The sequence below is a fragment of the Thalassophryne amazonica genome, chromosome 4 (genome assembly GCF_902500255.1).
Source record: "Thalassophryne amazonica chromosome 4, fThaAma1.1, whole genome shotgun sequence".
In the NCBI taxonomy this organism is placed as follows: domain Eukaryota; kingdom Metazoa; phylum Chordata; class Actinopteri; order Batrachoidiformes; family Batrachoididae; genus Thalassophryne; species Thalassophryne amazonica.
In genome coordinates this window covers 139,911,060-139,933,967 of record NC_047106.1, presented here as the reverse complement: position 1 = coordinate 139,933,967, position 22,908 = coordinate 139,911,060, and the positions used below count along the sequence as shown (strand labels likewise).

Below are 22,908 nucleotides of genomic sequence, written 5' to 3'. Positions count from 1 at the left end.
CTGCACAGAGAACCCAGTTCAGTATCAGGAAGTGTCACGATGGCAGCACCACAAATCACTGGGCACAGGTTCAAACGTTTCCATTTCATCTCCAAACATTCTTCTCCTTCAAACCTTCAAGGCCTTTTACTGAGTGCTACATTTATTGAATACTTGTGGACACTGGATACACAGAGTACCTGGAAGACAACCTGGTCCAAAGACTTCGGAAGCAGCTTAGGAGAGGATTTGACCTGTGGTGGCCAACTGAGAGGCCAGAGACAGGGAAGAAACAGTCTGATGTCTGTTAACATAATAAACCCTGTCTGCCTGCCTGTCTGTCTTCCTGTCTGTCTGTCTGACAAAGCCGTACACTTGTTCTGTGTTCTCGTCAGACCTCTAGCACACTAACTCTTGGCGACTCCCTCTGAAGATGACATTTTTAGTGTTTTAAAATTCAGTTTAACCATAAGGTCACTTTTTATATTGGGGGAAAGTCATGTGATGATTTCTGTACGTCATGTGATCTGTAATATTGGAAACTGTTTCCATGGCAGTTTTTCCAAACAAAGTCTTTTTCAAATCGCCCGATAAACCACCTCATGCAAGTGTAAAATGTTGTTTGCAACATTTGAGGGTTTTTTTTTTTTGCTTGCTTGTTTTGGTTTTTGTGTAAATACATGTGTTTCCATTATGTGAAATTCAATTTGTTACTTCAAACTGCAGGATTTGGAGTGTAAAAAACGCCTGTTGTTTGTCTCCTTAATTGGAAAAATATGAGCAGCAATTTGCCGTTGTAATATTAAATTTGTGTATATTCTTAAGTCAGCTGTCAATCAAACCAGAGTGACATACACAGAGAATAAAAAAAAAGCAGAGCAGCACATGACGGGGTTATTGCGCTCTGCTGCACGTTAACTGTTGATGGTTTACTCACTTGTACGAGCATCTTGAGCCGTGTGATCCTTTGGAATGGAAGGATGAGGAAGGAGGTAAAGGTCAGACCCCTGACACGGGGATGCGTCTCCAGCGAGGCCATGGTCTCCCGAAACGCCTGGTTTCCTTCTCTGGATCAACCATCAACACAACTCACTGTTAGTCACACAAACGTTCTCCTCATCTTCTAAGCACAATTTTGGTTTTACAGAAGGTAAAAGTCAGCGGAGTCTTTAGTGGCGTCGGAGCACAAAGTCGGTAAAAATGACCTACACGAAACGTTTGAATGGGGCCGAAGTCACTGAGGAGCTCGATGACGATTCATATGAGCCCAGAGTCATTTAGAGCCCGTTAGGCTGTCTGACACACTGTGGCAAATGTGTGTAGAACAGGTTGTCCTCAAAATCTGAGTGAGCATGGAGGAGAGTCATAAATGGACTGTGTTTATATACAGCTTTTCCATCTGCATCAGACGCTCAAAGCACTTTACACATCAATGCCTCACATTCACCCCGATGTCAGGCTGCTGCCACACAAGGTGCCCACTACACACCGGGAGCAACTAGGAGATTAAGGGCCATACCCAAGGGCCCTTAGTGATTTTCCACTAAGGCTGGGATTTGAACCAAGGATCCTATGGTCTCAAGCCCAACGCTTAACCTCTAGACCTCTGGATGGTATATAAAGGGTCAGTGTCTGTTAAAAAAACATTTAACCAAAAGTCATTAACAAGTTCTGAGGGAAGTCTAGAGTCCTGAGGGAAGCCACCAAGATGTTTGGTGGAGGCGTTTGGTCTGTTGGCTCAGCTTCCACAACTTCATGCTGAAGTGTCACAGATACATAAGAAGGACTTTCATACAAGGAAACAGATCAGATCTAGGTTGGAGTCTCCCATGTGCCTTCTGACAAACTCCAGATGACCTTTCAAGTCTTCCTTTTGAGAAAAAAATTAATCTGGTCATCTGGTGAAGATAATCTGGTGAAGGTCATCTCCTGATGCATAATACAAACTTTCATGTGTCCCATTTTCTACACTTGCAGACACCAAAGAACTGTCATGTGAGTCTTGGTGGCTTCCCTCACTTGTCTCCTTGCGCCGTCACTCAGTTTTTGAGACTACCTTCTCCAGACAGGTTTACCTCACAGAACTATGCGGTTTACTCTTTAAACACTGAAGGAAACAGGGATTTATTTGTGTTGCACTAAAAGGTGCCATTACTTAAACAACCCATCATTTTGGCTTTTACATTTTTATTTCATTTATATAAAATTTTAGAGATTTGTTTTCACTTTGAGTTGAAAGAGAACAATTTTAGAAATTTTAATACTGAGGCCTGATTCACTTTGTTAATGCTGTAAAGAAACTGAAATGTGTCAAAGCTCAAGGGGGTGAAGACTATTTATAGGTGCTGTCAAGACGGCGGTAAACAGACGGGATGTAAACAACAACAGCAAACTCAAGTTTGCCAAAAGGAACGTAGGCAGAGTGTTGGAAATTCAGGAACAGGGAAAAGGTCCTGGATTCTGGAAACGTTCCTGGATCCAGGAAATTATCCCGAATCGTGGAAATGATCATTGATCTTGGAAATGATCCTGGATCCTGGAAATGATCCTGGATCCTGGAAATGATCCTGGATCTTGGAAATGATCTTAGATCCTGGAAATGATCATTGATCTTGGAAATGATCCTGAATCCTGAAAACAATCCTGAATCCTGGAAACGATCATTGATCTTGGAAATGATCCTGAATCCTGAAAACGATCCTGGATCCTGGAAATGATCCAGGATACTGGAAATGATCAATGATCTTAGAAAATGACCCTGGATCCTGGAAATGATTCTAGATCCTGGAAATGAACATTGATCCTGGAGATCCTGGAAACAATCCTGAATCCCGGAAACAATCCTGAATCCTGGAAACGATCCTGGATCCTGCCCCATCTGAACAGTGCTGCCTTTGTGCTTCATGTTACTCTGAGTTTGTCGTTATCCACACTGTTATTTTATCTTTGTTCATTTTGTATCATTTAGATCATGCTGGAAACTTTGATGATACATTGTACAGTCACAGTATAAAGAGACCTCAAATCTGTTTGTGATGTCATAAAACAATAAAAGCATGTCACAGTTCAAAGGGATGAGTACTTTTTCATGGGTGTGAACAGAATACAGACAACCATAAGAGCTTAAAGTCTGTCTTGTACATGTTGAGAGTTTGTGATGTGCTGAAAAGCCGCCGGGTTCTGACGGCCTGCGCGCAGCAGCGCCACGGTGAGTCACCAGCTTTTGTCATGACCTTTGTAAGCTGATATGATGATTAAAAAAGCAGCAGCGACGTGACTTGTAGGCGACAGGTCATTATGTGGAGACACACCTTCCAGCCCGAGGCACAAATGTGGTCACACACACACAAAAAAAAGTAAAACAAAACAGGCCCGATCAACATGAAGAGTAAAAGTGCAGCTTTTAAAGCTGATCAGTGAGTCGCTCACATCAGACTCTGAGGGGTTTTCCTCCAGTTCACTGACTCTACGTGGCCTTCACAGCGTGTGGTAAAACCGAGTTCTCCCTCCAGTATGTGGCTGTGCTGAAGAGAAGCATTCAGGTCGGAGTGACAGGCGGCCACACCCGGCACATCACATTTTTCACCATGAAAACAAACCTGTTCTCTATTGAAAACAGCCGGCTGCAACAACATTCACACACAATTAAAACCACCAAAGTATGAGGAAAGTCTATTCTTCTTTTGCAGCTTGCTTTTTCTCTGTCTTTCCCTAAACATGTCACTCCTCATCAGCGTGACACAGGTGAGCGAGTTATTGTTTCCTGCACTGGTGTCTGCAAAAATGTAACCGAGCGGGTGAGTAAGTGAGTGAATCCATCCTGACCGCTGTGTGTGTCACATACACTGATCGGCCATCACACTGGGACCGCTGATGCCAGGAACACTGATTACTATCGCCTCCTTACCGGTCAGTGGGAGACTTAACATCACATTTAGTTGTTTAAGTTGTTTTATAAGCAGGAAAAATGTGGACGCTCACAGATTGCCAGATTGTGACGTGAGAGGACCGATGTTCTTGTGGTCTCATTTACAACTGCAGAGTACGCACAAAGCTGAACCTAAAATATGCACACAGCCATTTTAATCCATATGCTATGCTTTATGAAAACAAACTACCATATTTTAGCAAAGTATACGTTGTGTTTTTTTTACTTGTTTGGTAGTCCTGCTTTCTACAGTAACATGAAACAAATACAAATCTTTTCATTCCTGCAATTTTGTTATGCTCGGCCCCAGCTTGGGGTTTAGGTCTTAGCCCTTGGTGGATTTCCTTTGTGATTTTCTGGTTCTACATGCAACAAAAATATAAACGCAACACTTTTGGTTTTGCTCCCATTTTGTATGAGATGAACTCAAAGATCTAAAACTTTTTCCACATACACAATATCACCATTTCCCTCAAATATTGTTCACAAACCAGTCTAAATCTGTGATAGTGAGCACTTCTCCTTTGCTGAGATAATCCATCCCACCTCACAGGTGTGCCATATCAAGATGCTGATTAGACACCATGATTAGTGCACAGGTGTGCCTTAGACTACCCACAATAAAAGGCCACTCTGAAAGGTGCAGTTTTGTTTTATTGGGGGGGGGGATACCAGTCAGTATCTGGTGTGACCACCATTTGCCTCATGCAGTGCAACACATCTCCTTCGCATAGAGTTGATCAGGTTGTCAATTGTCGCCTGTGGAATGTTGGTCCACTCCTCTTCAATGGCTGTGCGAAGTTGCTGGATATTGGCAGGAACTGGTACACGCTGTCGTATACGCCGGTCCAGAGCATCCCAAACATGCTCAATGGGTGACATGTCCGGTGAGTATGCCGGCCATGCAAGAACTGGGACATTTTCAGCTTCCAAGAATTGTGTACAGATCCTTGCAACATGGGGCCATGCGTTATCCTGCTGCAACATGAGGTGATGTTCTTGGATGTTGGCACAACAATGGGCCTCAGGATCTCGTCATGGTATCTCTGTGCATTCAAAATGCCATCAATAAAATGCATCTGTGTTCTTCGTCCATAACAGACGCCTGCCCATACCATAACCCCACCGCCACCATGGGCCACTCGATCCACAACATTGACATCAGAAAACCGGTCACCCACACGACGCCACACACTCTGTCTGCCATCTGCCCTGGACAGTGTGAACCGGGATTCATCCGTGAAGAGAACACCTCTCCAACGTGCCAAACGCCAGCGAATGTGAGCATTTGCCCACTCAAGTCGGTTACGACGACGAACTGGAGTCAGGTCGAGACCCCGATGAGGACGACGAGCATGCAGATGAGCTTCCCTGAGACGGTTTCTGACAGTTTTTGCAGAAATTCTTTGGTTATGCAAACCGATTGTTTCAGCAGCTGTCCGAGTGGCTGGTCTCAGACGATCTTGGAGGTGAACATGCTGGATGTGGAGGTCCTGGGCTGGTGTGGTTACACGTGGTCTGCGGTTGTGAGGCTGGTTGGATGTACTGCCAAATTCTCTGAAACGCCTTTGGAGACGGCTTATGGTAGAGAAATGAACATTCAATACACGAGCAACAGCTCTGGTTGACATTCCTGCTGTCAGCATGCCAATTGCACGCTCCCTCAAATCTTGCGACATCTGTGGCATTGTGCTGTGTGATAAAACTGCACCTTTCAGAGTGGCCTTTTATTGTGGGCAGTCTAAGGCACACCTGTGCACTAATCATGGTGTCTAATCAGCATCTTGGTATGGCACACCTGTGAGGTGGGATGGATTATCTCAGCAAAGGAGAAGTGCTCACTATCACAGATTTAGACTGGTTTGTGAACAATATTTGAGGGAAATGGTGATATTGTGTATGTGGAAAAAGTTTTAGATCTTTGAGTTCATCTCATACAAAATGGGAGCAAAACCAAAAGTGTTGCATTTATATTTTTGTTGAGTATACTTTTCATTAGTTCATACTTTATCATGTTAGTCTCAGTTTGGTTCTGTTTGTTGTTTTGCTTTGTTTATTATTTATTCACTGGTTTCATTCAGCACCTCATCATTTAGTTTGCAGTTATTTAATTATTTGTTGCTTTTTCTTGTGTTACACTTTCGTCACTGGTTTCATTCTTTGTTTATCATTTATTGTGTAGTTCGTATTTGCTCACTCTGGGTTTTTAAGTTAGTTTAGTTCTGTTTATCACATTTGTTGTATAATGTTTAGTCACAGGTTTTTGTTATTATTTATCTTTGGTGTTGCTCATCAGATTATGTTCCATTTGTTATTCATTGCATTTTCTATTTATCAGTTATCTAGTTTTATTCATTGAATTATTCTGTGTTCACTGGGTTTTGTTTATTTGCAGTTTAACCAATAGTTTGTTTGGCCATTTTATTGTATTCACTTTTCTGTGGTGTTCAGTTACAGTTCCATTCTAGTTTTAGCTTTAATCATTAGTTTTCTGGTTTTCCCCTTTTTGATTTGTTACGGTAGTTCTTGTTTGCCCCTTTTGTTTTTGTTCACATTCATTTTTTTGAACACGTCATGTTTCTCACAGTTAGTTTTTCTGTCACTCACTTCTCTTGTTTTGCACCGCTTTGTTTTGCCCTTTTCTGTCACTCACTTCTCTTGTTTTGCACCGCTTTGTTTTGCCCTCTCGCACACTCTTGCCTTTCTTCTCTCCTCTTTGTTCACTTCACCACACCTCTTTCTGGAACTTTGCACACACCTGCTTCACATCAACCTGATTAGTTTGCTCCTCTTTAAAACCCTCACAGTTCCACAGCTCACTGCCTGATTGTTGACTTTGTTCACTCGCTCACCTTCAGTTCATGTCCTGTTTGATTCTCCGTGGTTTGACCTTGCTTGTTTGCTCTGACCTCTGCCTTGCTTTAATCCTGAATTCAGCTTGCATTTTGACTCTGCCTTTGTTTTTGCCTGTGATACTCAATGCCGTTGGTATGATCTCAGCTCGTATGTTTGACCACGTCCCAGCCTGTACCCTGTCTGATATCTCTGCCTCATTATCTGGTTACTCGTGTAACAAATCTACTGCCTGGTTCCAAGATAAAGCCTTTTATTCATCACAACCAGCTATGTCTGAGAGTATGCATTGGTCTCCACCTGTTTCCTCTGTTAATCCATCACGAGCCCTGACAAATTTTATATTAAAACAGCTCCAGATTATTCATATATAGTTGAAACAGCAGCGCTATGATGTCACAGTAGCACATGTGATTCTGGCAACTGTAAGTGTAAATAATTGTCTAGTTATTAGGAAATCTGCATCCTGGTTCTTGTGTTGAGTTTGTTAAAGCTTTAACAAGTTTTCAGATGCAGCACCATGACTGAATAATTGGCTTCAAAATGAGTTGTGGGCTCTTCATCACCACCTAGGTGTGCCACTCAGAACAGAATTTGTTTTTGGGTTGTATTTTGCTGATTTTTTTTCCCCCACCCAATTATGGAAAATTCTCTGTCACTTCTTGAACACTGTCACCTGCTGGATGGTTCATGGATGTGCATCAATATCAAATTGTGACAGTCAGTGAAGGGTCTATTTGTGCACAATGCACGTGCACTGACTGTGGAGAGTGGGAGGGCCCTCTGAATTAATGAGCGTGACCACTCATTATTTAAGCGCATCCATCACCCAATGGGCAGACCTGCAGGCAGTCAGCAAAACTAAAGTAAATTTTGTAATGTTGAAATTCTGTCAACTGGTTTGTTTACCTGGTTAGTACTACTTTATCTGGCTCTATATCATTCTTTCTCAAAGAGTGGTCAGTGGACCACTGGTGGTCTGTGAGTGACCCCTAGTGGTCTGTGAGAAGATTGGTAAAATATCACATTTTAAATTAAAATTATCAGCTAAAAAAGTGTTTCTCAAGTTGTTTAAAAATGACGCCAAAGTCCACTACGTACAGTAGTAATATACCGTTGGCGTGGTCAGCAGACCTACAGTGTATTTATTATTTTTATTATTTAAGTGCAGCCAGTATGCTCTGTCTAAACGGACCCGGCATCACGAGGGGGCGTTTGGGGGCGACGCCCCCTCACGTCATCAACCTCGCCCCCTCGGATGTGAGAGTTATCAAAAATAAAAATAAAAAGAAAGAAAAAGAAATACTGGGAAATATAGCGCCTTGCAGTTTCGCGGATTTTTTTTAGTCCAATTTTGCATGCTTTTTTTTTTTTTTAACAGTGCATTGTGCTCTGCGTCCTCATCAAGCAGGCCGGTGTTCTGTCGAGATGACGGGACACCTGTTGCGGCACCGCGAAGGGAGAGTACGCGCATTGTGTTCTGCGTGTCTGTTTATAAGAATCTTCTCGCCCAGAAGAAAAAAGAGCACCAACAACTACCCAAAACTGTGTTCTTCACTCCGTAAAAGACACCTGCAGCGAGGCCTTCAGCGGAGCGGTGCCACAACGAAGAGGCGCGATCAGAGGAACTGTGAAATACTGGTCAGTCACTATTAATAATTTCTTATGTGTCCAACCTCGTAGGTTGATCGGTAAAATTAAATTCGTTAGTTCTAAAAGCCATCATAATTATTTATAGGAAAACGTTCTATTTTTATTTCTCAAACAAATGTTTGGGCCTGAAAACAGGTTGGACTTATTTTTCTACTAAGGTTTGAACTTTGAGAGTGTTTACACACAAGAGAAAAGTGAGAAAATGTTAATGCCTGTTTGAGAAAAGTGTATAAAGTGTGTATTGAGGGGTTTTTACAGCCTTAAAACGTCTATAATAATTGTAAAAAATAACGCTGACTACTTCGTGGATTTCGCCTATTGTGGGCTATTTTTAGAACGTAACTCCCGCGATAAACGAGGGACCACTGTACACCTACATGAAAGGTTTATCTTTGACCCGTTGTGTGACTGTCATGCCCAGTTGCGCTGTGTTTGCTCTTGTGATGGAGGGCTGTATGTGGGGTTAATCTACTGTCTCGTGTCATTTCTCAGATCAGTTGTTGGTTTGGTTTCATGGTATGCAGGAGATCACTGGACCGAGGGTCTATACGTTCAAATAATAATTAAAAAATACTGTCATCACTCTTTACTCTTAGTCAGTCTCTTACAACGGTGTAGCCTAAATACATGAGCTTTCTAGGAGTGCACCCAATTCATTACGCACGCTCAGAGGCAGGTACCCTCCGGGGCGCACTTTTTTTTTGGGGGGGGGGGGCGACCCCGCCCCCTGTGATAAACTCATCACCCCCTTAATATTTTTTTCTGGCGCCGGGCCTGTGTCTAAACCTGATCCCGTCAGATCTCAGAAGCTAAGCAGTGCAGGATCTGGTTAGTACTTGGATGGGAGACCTCTTTGGAACACCAGCGGCTGTGTGTGTTTCTCCAGGTAACACTGGAGTTGGAGGAAGGAGACAGGAAGGGCAAAAAAAGGAGCAGCCGCATGGTCAGCAACAACATTATTTATTATTTAACGGGGGGGTACTCAGTAAGACTTTTTTTTTAAATTGGCTCTTGGTCTGAAAAAGTTTGAGAATGCAGCTTTATATTGTATGTGAGCCCCTGTGTTGCCATGGAAACACCATTGCCGTGCATGTTCCAGTATTTGGTAAGCCAGTATTTGGACTTTTGATTTTTTTAAATTATTTATCATTTGTTTATTTGTAAGAAAATTAAGACAAACTGCTACTAATGTTAAACACAAGAAGCAGAAATGTAGCATAAATATAACTCTTTTTTTTTCCAGTTTTTCCATCGAGCTGGACATAAATACACTGATTTGTCATGCAGAGCAAACTTAAGCATGATATTGTTGTAAATAACTGAATGCTCTTTAGGTTATACTGCACACAATTAGTGTCTCAAGCTCAAAACTATCCAAGGATGGTGTGTCCCCAAATTATTCATTTCAAATGTATTTGTAGTACATCCTGTTAATCTGTGTATTTTCATGATTTTTAAAGATAAATCCATGTGTTGCACCGCTGTGCAGTGACTGCTTTGCATTGCTTTACATTACGTGTGTGTGTGTGTGTGTGTGTGTCATGGGGTTTCTGACTATGTATGACTTCATCATATGACGAGTTTGTCTTAAATTTTGCTACGTAAAATTTACTCTGCTGGGACAACATTTGGTCCCAGTGTAAATAGAGCAAAATACACTCAATTATAGAGTGAAATCAGCTCTGCCGTCTTGATAGAGTTGATTTTACACTGTGATAGAGTATATTTAACTCTATTTGGATTGGGACCAAATGTTATCCCAGCAGAGAAAATTTTACTCTGAAAAATTTACTGTGCATATAAAGTCATTCATGCTAATCAATCACACATATGTTGCTGATCAGTACATGCTTTCGATGACCCAGCCGGGCTTCTTGATGTTTTTTTGGACGTACTACTACAGCATCACCGCTTTGCTGGCGCACAGGATAATAGAAAGGAACAGTTAGGCTTTGGAAGCTCTGCTGAATATGAAAAATGCAGCCATTAAATAGGAAATATGAACAATTCCACAAACTGTGCAAAGCGATACGTACAAAAGGCGCCTGTAGTTCGTCTCCTGGTACCCCTGGTTTATGACATATTTGATGAAGACATGGAAGTTTTGCACAGCGTGATAATAAACAATGTCACACACGTCAGAAATCTGAACCGACTGTTCGATTCTGTTCTCCAGGTCCATCAGGAATCTGAAAATATTAAGATGGAGAAGCTGAAGGATGCACGTCCGAGAGTTTGATCCGACTTGAATGTCGTTGTGAGCTCGTCGTACCTTTCACTGGCTTCCATGACCTCCTCGATGTTGGAGAAGAGGAAGTGCATGTCAGATTGGTTCAGCGTGTTCACCAACTGCAGGTTTTGAAGGAAGTGAGTCTCTAAAACCTCCAGACTCTTATAGTAGGACGCTTCAGAGGTAACAAGCTCAAACATCGCCTGGACAAAACAGAACCCAGAGACATCATGTGAATAAACACACACATTGTTCTACAGATGTTTCAAACACTGGCAGCATGTCCAGGATCTTGATGTGCCCACCAGACGGTGGGAGGTACATCAGGCCAACGTGTCTGAACCAGCCAGCACGTGCTGCTCCGACACCTCCAGCTTCTCGTCACGCTGGCACAGACGTATTCCAAAACTAATCATGGCTAAATCCCTTTGATTAGGGTGGAATGTGAGCAGAATGGTGCACCAGTGCAGCGTGTGGGTGACTGTGTAACTGCAGAGGCGCCGGCTCCAAACAGTCCTGCATGTGCTTGAAGCTGGTCTGGAAGAAGGAGACTCAGACAGCCAGTGTCGCAGACCAAATGGTCCCCCCTAAAAATCAGTCCACCCTGCCTTCATTGCGCATGCATCATTAGCCGCCGATCACGGATTAACACCTTGTTTCTGCTTCACACTGCCTCCAGTCTTCATCTATCTCAGTGACAGATACAGTAGTGTTCACAATAATAGTAGCATCTGCTTTTGACGCTACAAACTCAAAACTATTATGTTCAAACTACTTTTTTTTAGCAAGCCTATGAATCACTAAACTAGTATTTAGTTGTATAACCACAGTTTTTCATGATTTCTTCACATCTGTGAGGCATTAATTTTGTTGGTTTGGAACCAAGATTTTGCTTGGTTACTAGTGTGCTTGGGGTCACTGTCTTGTTGAAGCACCCATTTCAAGGGCATGTTCCTCTTCAGCATAAGGCAACATGACCTCTTCAAGTATTTTGACATATCCAAACTGATCCATGATACCTGGTATGCGATATATAGGCCCAACACCATAGTAGGAGAAACATGCCCATATCATGATGCTTGCACCACCATGCTTCACTGTCTTCACTGTGAACTGTGGCTTGAATTCAGAGTTTGGCGGTCATTTCACAAACTGTCTGCGGCCCTTGGACCCAAAAAGAACAATTTTACTCTCATCAGTCCACAAAATATTCCTCCATTTCTCTTTAGGCCAGTTGATGTGTTCTTTGGCAAATTGTAACCTCTTCTGCACATGTCTTTTATTTAACAGAGGGACTTTGCGGGGGATTCTTGCAAATAAATTAGCTTCACACAGGCGTCTAACTGTCACAGCACTTACAGGTAACTCCAGACTGTATTTGATCATCCTGGAGCTGATCAATGGGTGAGCCTTTGCCATTCTGGTTATTCTTCTATCCATTTTGATGGTTGTTTTCCATTTTTTTTGTCCATTTTAAAGCATTGGAGATCATTGTAGATGAACAGCCTATAATTTTTTTGCACCTGCGTATAAGTTTTCCCCTCTCCAATAAACTTTTTAATCAAACTACGCTGTTCTTCTGAACAATGTCTTGAATGTCCCATTTTCCTCAGGCTTTCAAAGAGAAAAGCATGTTCAACAGGTGCTGGCTTCATCCTTAAATAGGGGACACCTGATTCACACCTGTTTGTTCCACAAAACTGACAAACTCACTGACTGAATGCCACACTACTATTATTGTGAACACCCCCTTTTCTACTTTTGTTTTTACTAATAGCCCAATTTCATAGCCTTAAGAGTGTGCATATCATGAATGCTTGGTCTTGTTGGATTTGTGAGAATCTGCTGAATCTATTGGTACCTTGTTTCCCATGTAACAATAAGAAATATACTCAAAACCTGGATTAATCTTTTTAGTCACATAGCACTACTATTATTCTGAACACTACTGTAGCTTTTGTACAACAGTCATTTCCACATAACTTCAGCATTATTTCATCATAAACGACAGATGAAGTGATTAGAGTGCCGCGGCTAAACAAGCTGCTAGCTGATGCGTTCACTGCTCATTGGTCATTTCACAACGTCACAGAGTTTTGCCTCGTTTCTACTTAAAACTGACTATAGAATGATTTAAGAGGTTTTACTTTGTCCTCTGATGGTTAATAATCACATTATTCCATTTGATCGTTTTGGGTGAAGAGACTCCGTCTCAGACGACCTGCTGAGCTCCGAAATGACGCATGCACAGTGGAGGTAGGATGGACCAATGTTTAGGGGCGGACTGTTCGGTCTGCGACACCGGCCCTGCAGTCTCCCTGTCAGTGCAGACAGACCATCCAGCCCCGTGTCCCCTCACGTCACCACAGACACACACGGATGATCTCATTGTATGCTGGGCTCCCGCGCCCCATATTTCATACCAGAAGGTGTGTGTTTTTGGTTTGAATGTGTTTAAACAAATTTGCGGCGTCAGGACACATCGTGATCCAGAAAACATGAATAATCAGATGGAACTTGTGCAGATAAGGGATAATATTTAGCATTTAGGTCATGTGAGCGAGCGAGCAAGATCAGCGCGCAGAACAGATTTTAATCGGAGTCGGGGCTAAAGAAACTACAGCGCCAAGCCTGAAACACGTCTCTCTCCACTTTTGTGTATCGGAGTGTTAATGGAGCCACTCGCAGCATGCGTCTTGCTTTATTTTACAGCTGCCTTTGTGTTGATTTCTCTTTGGTGCATTTTGAAATAAATAATTTCTGGTATAATGTGGATTTGGATGCTCAGTTATTTTGATTCCAGACTGCAGGTTAAGCTAAAATTAAAATACAGTGCAGCTTCATGCTCATGCAGCTCCATGTGTGTGCATCTCTGTGAGCGTTCTGTGTGTGTGCAGCTCCCTGAGTGTGCCGTTCCTTGTGTGTAAAGCTCCGTGAGCGTGAAGCTCTGTGGGCTTGCAGCTCCATCAGCAGTTAGCACCACTCCACTTATTGCTTATCTTTCCTTCTTTTTTTTTGGACGGACTAGCTTAAAAATAATTTTATCTGATTAAACATACTAAAAACATGCATTTCCCACCCTCCTTTTTATCTGCAGAAGTTTTATCTGCAGACGTTTTATCTGCAGAAGCCCAACAGTACAAACAGGAATCAGATCCACAGGACCTCATTTTGTCATGCTTTTATGTTGACAGTCTTATAATTTCTTCATCCCATCCCAATCCTACACATGCCAGCAGTCATCCCATCACCTCCTCCAGATGTAGACCGACTGGATCCAGCCTTACCGGTGCATCTCAGCCTGTTTTGTTGTAGTTTGTTTGTTTTGTTTAACTGCTGCCACTCTCTTTGTTTGCCTGAACCATGGTAGGATGTTGTAGTTTCATTCAAGTTGATCCTTTCAGCTCCCTCAGTTCTTTCGTGAACAGTAAGAGCAGTTGGATGTTGTGTGCTTGAAGTTGGGTGTTTTGATTGTGCATACAGGTGAAGCAGTGCCGTGTGCAAAAAGATTCCTGAATGAAAACTGGACAGGACGGTGTGGCAGTGGGTGATTATTTCCTTAAATATCTCCGGCACTGTCAGTCTGCCTTCACCTTTAAATAATTACTACATCTGTTTGTGGGTGCCATTAATAACATTTTACACAATATTGCTGTTTGGATGGTGCGAAGCAATAGAACTAAATGCCCACATGGACAGACGGTCTGAACAGGTTTTATTGTTCAAGGAGTTATTTGATCAGCTGACAGCAGCTCAGGTTAGGCACACGGTAATCCAAAAACCTGGCAGAGTTCCTAATAAGAACTTCTTTTCTGGGGTTAGGCAGCATAGTTATCCTAAACACAGCCAGAGTGCAGTAGAGTTCAAAATGGCAGACAAAAGACAGAAATCCTGAATGCAGCAAAGGACTGTAACGTGCAACCAAAAAGCGCGCTAACAAGGAACGCTAAAAAGCAAGGCAGGATCTAATACGATCTGGCAAACAGGAGGCATTCTATCATCCACTATTAAATATAGTGAGCAATTAAAAACAGAAGTGCGGGGACACGTGAACGCAGAGGTCAAACAGCCAGAAGTTAAACTGACCCGTGAAGACAGAGAAAACAGCATGACCAATAAACACCACGAAAGGAAAAGAGAAAACGACACACAGGGAAAATGCGTTCTGGTAGCTTGTCTGTCCCCTCCATGGGTTTGTTGATTTGGCACAAGTTTTACACCGGCTGCCCTTCCTGATGCCGCTCAACATTACACTGAGTATGGAAAGGGGTGGCCTAATTGATAAAACCATCAGATATTTTATAGCTGCCTAATTGATAAAATCATCTGATTATTTTATATCTGTCTAACTGATAAAACCATCTGATTATTTTTACAGCTGTCTAATTGATAAAACCATCTGATTATTTTTACAGCTGTCTAATTGATAAAACCATCTGATTATTTTTAGAACTGTCTAATTGATAAAACCATCTGATTATTTTTAGAGCTGTTAATTGATAAAACCATCTGATATTTTTAGAGCTGTCTAATTGATAAAACCATCTGATTATTTTTAGAGCTGTCTAATTGATAAAACCATCTGATTATTTTTAGAGCTGTCTAATTGATAAAACCATCAGATATTTTTAGAGCTGCCTAATTGATAAAACCATCTGATTATTTTTACAGCTGTCTAATTGATAAAACCATCTGATTATTTTTAGAGCTGTCTAATTGATAAAACCATCTGATTATTTTTACAGCTGTCTAATTGATAAAACCATCTGATTATTTTTACAGCTGTCTAATTGATAAAACCATCTGATATTTTTAGAGCTGTCTAATTGATAAAACCATCTGATATTTTTAGAGCTGTCTAACTGATAAAACCATCTGATTATTTTTAGAGCTGTCTAATTGATAAAACCATCTGATATTTTTAGAGCTGTCTAATTGATAAAACCATCTGATTATTTTTAGAGCTGTCTAATTGATAAAACCATCAGATTATTTTTAGAGCTGTCTAATTGATAAAACCATCTGATTATTTTTAGAGCTGTCTAATTGATAAAACCATCAGATATTTTTAGAGCTGCCTAATTGATAAAACCATCTGATTATTTTTACAGCTGTCTAATTGATAAAACCATCTGATTATTTTTAGAGCTGTCTAATTGATAAAACCATCTGATTATTTTTAGAACTGTCTAATTGATAAAACCATCTGATTATTTTTAGAGCTGTCTAATTGATAAAACCATCTGATATTTTTAGAGCTGTCTAATTGATAAAACCATCTGATATTTTTAGAGCTGTCTAACTGATAAAACCATCTGATTATTTTTAGAGCTGTCTAATTGATAAAACCATCTGATATTTTTAGAGCTGTCTAATTGATAAAACCATCTGATTATTTTTAGAGCTGTCTAATTGATAAAACCATCAGATATTTTTAGAGCTGTCTAATTGATAAAACCATCAGATATTTTTAGAGCTGTCTAATTGATAAAACCATCTGATTATTTTTAGAGCTGCCTAATTGATAAAACCATCTGATATTTTTAGAGCTGTCTAATTGATAAAACCATCTGATTATTTTTAGAGCTGTCTAATTGATAAAACCATCAGATATTTTTAGAGCTGTCTAATTGATAAAACCATCAGATATTTTTAGAGCTGTCTAATTGATAAAACCATCTGATTATTTTTAGAGCTGTCTAATTGATAAAACCATCAGATATTTTTAGAGCTGTCTAATTGATAAAACCATCAGATATTTTTAGAGCTGTCTAATTGATAAAACCATCTGATTATTTTTAGAGCTGCCTAATTGATAAAACCATCTGATTATTTTTAGAGCTGTCTAATTGATAAAACCATCTGATTATTTTTAGAACTGTCTAATTGATAAAACCATCTGATTATTTTTAGAGCTGTTAATTGATAAAACCATCTGATATTTTTAGAGCTGTCTAATTGATAAAACCATCTGATTATTTTTAGAGCTGTCTAATTGATAAAACCATCTGATTATTTTTAGAGCTGTCTAATTGATAAAACCATCAGATATTTTTAGAGCTGCCTAATTGATAAAACCATCTGATTATTTTTACAGCTGTCTAATTGATAAAACCATCTGATTATTTTTAGAGCTGTCTAATTGATAAAACCATCTGATTATTTTTAGAACTGTCTAATTGATAAAACCATCTGATTATTTTTAGAGCTGTCTAATTGATAAAACCATCTGATATTTTTAGAGCTGTCTAATTGATAAAACCATCTGATATTTTTAGAGCTGTCTAACTGATAAAACCATCTGATTATTTTTAGAGCTGTCTAATTGATAAAACCATCTGATATTTTTAGAGCTGTCTAATTGATAAAACCATCAGATTATTTTTAGAGCTGTCTAATTGATAAAACCATCAGATTATTTTTAGAGCTGTCTAATTGATAAAACCATCTGATTATTTTTAGAGCTGTCTAATTGATAAAACCATCAGATATTTTTAGAGCTGCCTAATTGATAAAACCATCTGATTATTTTTACAGCTGTCTAATTGATAAAACCATCTGATTATTTTTAGAGCTGTCTAATTGATAAAACCATCTGATTATTTTTAGAACTGTCTAATTGATAAAACCATCTGATTATTTTTAGAGCTGTCTAATTGATAAAACCATCTGATATTTTTAGAGCTGTCTAATTGATAAAACCATCTGATATTTTTAGAGCTGTCTAACTGATAAAACCATCTGATTATTTTTAGAGCTGTCTAATTGATAAAACCATCTGATATTTTTAGAGCTGTCTAATTGATAAAACCATCTGATTATTTTTAGAGCTGTCTAATTGATAAAACCATCAGATATTTTTAGAGCTGTCTAATTGATAAAACCATCAGATATTTTTAGAGCTGTCTAATTGATAAAACCATCTGATTATTTTTAGAGCTGCCTAATTGATAAAACCATCTGATTATTTTTAGAGCTGTCTAATTGATAAAAACCATCAGATATTTTTAGAGCTGTCTAATTGATAAAACCATCTGATTATTTTTAGAGCTGTCTAATTGACAAAACCATCAGATATTTTTAGAGCTGCCTAATTGATAAAACCAACAGATATTTTTAGAGGTGTCTAATTGATAAAACCATCAGATATTTTTAGAGCTGCCTAATTGATAAAACCATCAGATATTTTTAGAGCTGTCTAATTGATAAAACCATCAGATATTTTTAGAGCTGCCTAATTGATAAAACCATCAGATATTTTTAGAGCTGCCTAATTGATAAAACCATCAGATATTTTTAGAGCTGCCTAATTGATAAAACCATCAGATATTTTTACAGCTGTCTAATTGATAAAACCATCGGATATTTTTAGAGCTGTCTAATTGATAAAACCATCAGATATTTTTAGAGCTGCCTAATTGATAAAACCATCAGATATTTTTACAGCTGTCTAATTGATAAAACCATCAGATATTTTTAGAGCTGCCTAATTGATAAAACCATCAGATATTTTTAGAGCTGCCTAATTGATAAAACCATCAGATATTTTTACAGCTGTCTAATTGATAAAACCATCAGATATTTTTAGAGCTGCCTAATTGATAAAACCATCAGATATTTTTAGAGCTGTCTAATTGATAAAACCATCAGATATTTTTAGAGCTGTCTAATTGATAAAACCATCAGATATTTTTAGAGCTGTCTAATTGATAAAACCATCTGATTATTTTTAGAGCTGCCTAATTGATAAAACCATCTGATTATTTTTAGAGCTGTCTAATTGATAAAACCATCAGATATTTTTAGAGCTGTCTAATTGATAAAACCATCTGATTATGTTTAGAGCTGTCTAATTGATAAAACCATCTGATTATTTTTAGAGCTGTCTAATTGACAAAACCATCAGATATTTTTAGAGCTGCCTAATTGATAAAACCAACAGATATTTTTAGAGCTGTCTAATTGATAAAACCATCAGATATTTTTAGAGCTGCCTAATTGATAAAACTATCAGATATTTTTAGAGCTGTCTAATTGATAAAACCATCAGATTATTTTTAGAGCTGTCTAATTGATAAAACCATCAGATATTTTTAGAGCTGCCTAATTGATAAAACCATCAGATATTTTTAGAGCTGCCTAATTGATAAAACCATCAGATATTTTTACAGCTGTCTAATTGATAAAACCATCAGATATTTTTACAGCTGTCTAATTGATAAAACCATCTGATTATTTTTAGAGCTGTCTAATTGATAAAACCATCAGATATTTTTAGAGCTGTCTAATTGATAAAACCATCAGATATTCTTAGAGCTGTCTAATTGATAAAACCATCTGATTATTTTTAGAGCTGCCTAATTGATAAAACCATCTGATTATTTTTAGAGCTGTCTAATTGATAAAACCATCAGATTATTTTTAGAGCTGTCTAATTGATAAAACCATCAGATATTTTTAGAGCTGCCTAATTGATAAAACCATCAGATATTTTTAGAGCTGCCTAATTGATAAAACCATCAGATATTTTTAGAGCTGCCTAATTGATAAAACCATCAGATATTTTTACAGCTGTCTAATTGATAAAACCATCAGATATTTTTTACAGCTGTCTAATTGATAAAACCATCTGATTATTTTTAGAGCTGTCTAATTGATAAAACCATCAGATATTTTTAGAGCTGTCTAATTGATAAAACCATCAGATATTTTTAGAGCTGTCTAATTGATAAAACCATCTGATTATTTTTACAGCTGTCTAATTGATAAAACCATCTGATTATTTTTAGAGCTGCCTAATTGATAAAACCATCTGATTATTTTTAGAGCTGTCTAATTGATAAAACCATCAGATATTTTTAGAGCTGTCTAATTGATAAAACCATCTGATTATTTTTAGAGCTGCCTAATTGATAAAACCATCTGATTATTTTTAGAGCTGTCTAATTGATAAAACCATCAGATATTTTTAGAGCTGTCTAATTGATAAAACCATCTGATTATTTTTAGAGCTGTCTAATTGATAAAACCATCTGATTATTTTTAGAGCTGTCTAATTGACAAAACCATCAGATATTTTTAGAGCTGCCTAATTGATAAAACCAACAGATATTTTTAGAGCTGTCTAATTGATAAAACCATCAGATATTTTTAGAGCTGCCTAATTGATAAAACCATCAGATATTTTTAGAGCTGTCTAATTGATAAAACCATCAGATTATTTTTAGAGCTGTCTAATTGATAAAACCATCAGATATTTTTAGAGCTGCCTAATTGATAAAACCATCAGATATTTTTAGAGCTGCCTAATTGATAAAACCATCAGATATTTTTAGAGCTGCCTAATTGATAAAACCATCAGATATTTTTAGAGCTGCCTAATTGATAAAACCATCAGATATTTTTAGAGCTGTCTAATTGCTAAAACCATCTGATTATTTTTAGAGCTGTCTAATTGATAAAAACCATCTGATTATTTTTAGAGCTGTCTAATTGACAAAACCATCAGATATTTTTAGAGCTGCCTAATTGATAAAACCATCAGATATTTTTAGAGCTGTCTAATTGATAAAACCATCAGATGTTTTTAGAGCTGTCTAATTGATAAAACCATCTGATTATTTTTAGAGCTGTCTAATTGATAAAACCATCTCATTATTTTTAGAGCTGTCTAATTGATAAAACCATCTGATTATTTTTAGAGCTGTCTAATTGATAAAACCATCTCATTATTTTTACAGCTGTCTAATTGATAAAACCATCTCATTATTTTTACAGCTGTCTAATTGATAAAACCATCTGATTATTTTTAGAGCTGTCTAATTGATAAAACCATCTGATTATTTTTAGAGCTGTCTAATTGATAAAACCATCTGATTATTTTTAGAACTGTCTAATTGATAAAACCATCTGATTATTTTTAGAGCTGTCTAATTGATAAAACCATCTGATATTTTTAGAGCTGTCTAACTGATAAAACCATCTGATTATTTTTAGAGCTGTCTAATTGATAAAACCATCAGATATTTTTAGAGCTGTCTAATTGATAAAACCATCTGATTATTTTTAGAGCTGTCTAATTGATAAAACCATCTGATTATTTTTAGAGCTGTCTAATTGATAAAACCATCAGATATTTTTAGAGCTGTCTAATTGATAAAACCATCAGATATTTTTAGAGCTGTCTAATTGATAAAACCATCAGATATTTTTACAGCTGTCTAATTGATAAAACCATCAGATATCTTTAGAGCTGCCTAATTGATAAAACCATCAGATTATTTTTAGAGCTGTCTAATTGACAAAACCATCTGATATTTTAGAGCTGTCTAATTGATAAAACCATCTGATATTTTTAGAGCTGTCTAATTGATAAAACCATCTGATATTTTTAGAGCTGTCTAATTGATAAAACCATCTGATATTTTTAGAGCTGTCTAATTGATAAAACCATCTGATTATTTTTAGAGCTGTCTAATTGATAAAACCATCAGATATTTTTAGAGCTGCCTAATTGATAAAACCATCAGATATTTTTAGAGCTGTCTAATTGATAAAACCATCTGATATTTTTACAGCTGTCTAATTGATAAAACCATCTGATATTTTTAGAGCTGTCTAATTGATAAAACCATCAGATATTTTTAGAGCTGTCTAATTGATAAAACCATCAGATATTTTTAGAGCTGTCTAATTGATAAAACCATCAGATATTTTTAGAGCTGTCTAATTGATAAAACCATCAGATATTTTTAGAGCTGTCTAATTGATAAAACCATCAGATATTTTTAGAGCTGTCTAATTGATAAAACCATCAGATATTTTTAGAGCTGTCTAATTGACAAAACCATCTGATTATTTTTAGAGCTGTCTAATTGACAAAACCATCTGATTATTTTTAGAGCTGTCTAATTGACAAAACCATCTGATATTTTAGAGCTGTCTAAGTGATAAAACCATCAGATATTTTTTACAGCTGTCTAATTGATAAAACCATCAGATATTTTTACAGCTGTCTAATTGATAAAACCATCAGATATTTTTAGAGCTGTCTAATTGACAAAACCATCTGATTATTTTTAGAGCTGTCTAATTGACAAAACCATCTGATATTTTAGAGCTGCCTAATTGATAAAACCATCTGATATTTTTAGAGCTGCCTAATTGATAAAACCATCTCATTATTTTATAGCTGTCTAATTGATAAAACCATCAGATATTTTTAGAGCTGTCTAATTGACAAAACCATCTGATTATTTTTAGAGCTGTCTAATTGACAAAACCATCTGATATTTTAGAGCTGCCTAATTGATAAAACCATCTGATATTTTTAGAGCTGCCTAATTGATAAAACCATCTCATTATTTTATAGCTGTCTAAGTGATAAAACCATCAGATATTTTTTATAGCTGTCTAATTGATAAAACCATCAGATATTTTTAGAGCTGCCTAATTGATAAAACCATCTGATTATTTTTAGAGCTGTCTAATTGATAAAACCATCAGATATTTTTAGAGCTGCCTAATTGATAAAACCATCAGATATTTTTAGAGCTGTCTAATTGATAAAACCATCTGATATTTTTAGAGCTGTCTAATTGATAAAACCATCTGATATTTTTAGAGCTGTCTAATTGATAAAACCATCTGATATTTTTACAGCTGTCTAATTGATAAAACCATCAGATATTTTTAGAGCTGTCTAATTGATAAAACCATCTGATTATTTTTAGAGCTGTCTAATTGATAAAACCATCAGATATTTTTAGAGCTGTCTAATTGATAAAACCATCAGATATTTTTAGAGCTGTCTAATTGATAAAACCATCAGATATTTTTAGAGCTGTCTAATTGATAAACCATCTGATATTTTTAGAGCTGCCTAATTGATAAAACCATCTCATTATTTTATAGCTGTCTAAGTGATAAAACCATCTGATTTTTTTATAGCTGCCTAATTGATAAAACCATCTGATATTTTTAGAGCTGCCTAATTGATAAAACCATCTCATTATTTTATAGCTGTCTAAGTGATAAAACCATCTGATTTTTTTATAGCTGTCTAATTGATAAAACCATCAGATATTTTTAGAGCTGTCTAAGTGATAAAACCATCTCATTATTTTATAGCTGTCTAAGTGATAAAACCATCTGATTTTTTTATAGCTGCCTAATTGATAAAACCATCTGATATTTTAGAGCTGCCTAATTGATAAAACCATCTCATTATTTTATAGCTGTCTAAGTGATAAAACCATCTGATTTT

General features: G+C 37.5%; 1 protein-coding gene across 1 annotated transcript in view; it reads right to left on the bottom strand.

Moving 5' to 3' along the window:
- Window positions 1-22,908, bottom strand: part of ngef (neuronal guanine nucleotide exchange factor) — a 129,680-nt gene that overhangs the window by 14,705 nt on the left and 92,067 nt on the right. The window contains exons 6-8 of the mRNA XM_034168685.1: window positions 10,686-10,846; window positions 10,450-10,602; window positions 917-1,046 (exon numbers count right to left, since the gene is read on the bottom strand). Coding sequence (XP_034024576.1) covers window positions 917-1,046; window positions 10,450-10,602; window positions 10,686-10,846 — 444 coding nt within the window. The remainder of the gene's footprint in view (window positions 1-916; window positions 1,047-10,449; window positions 10,603-10,685; window positions 10,847-22,908) is intronic.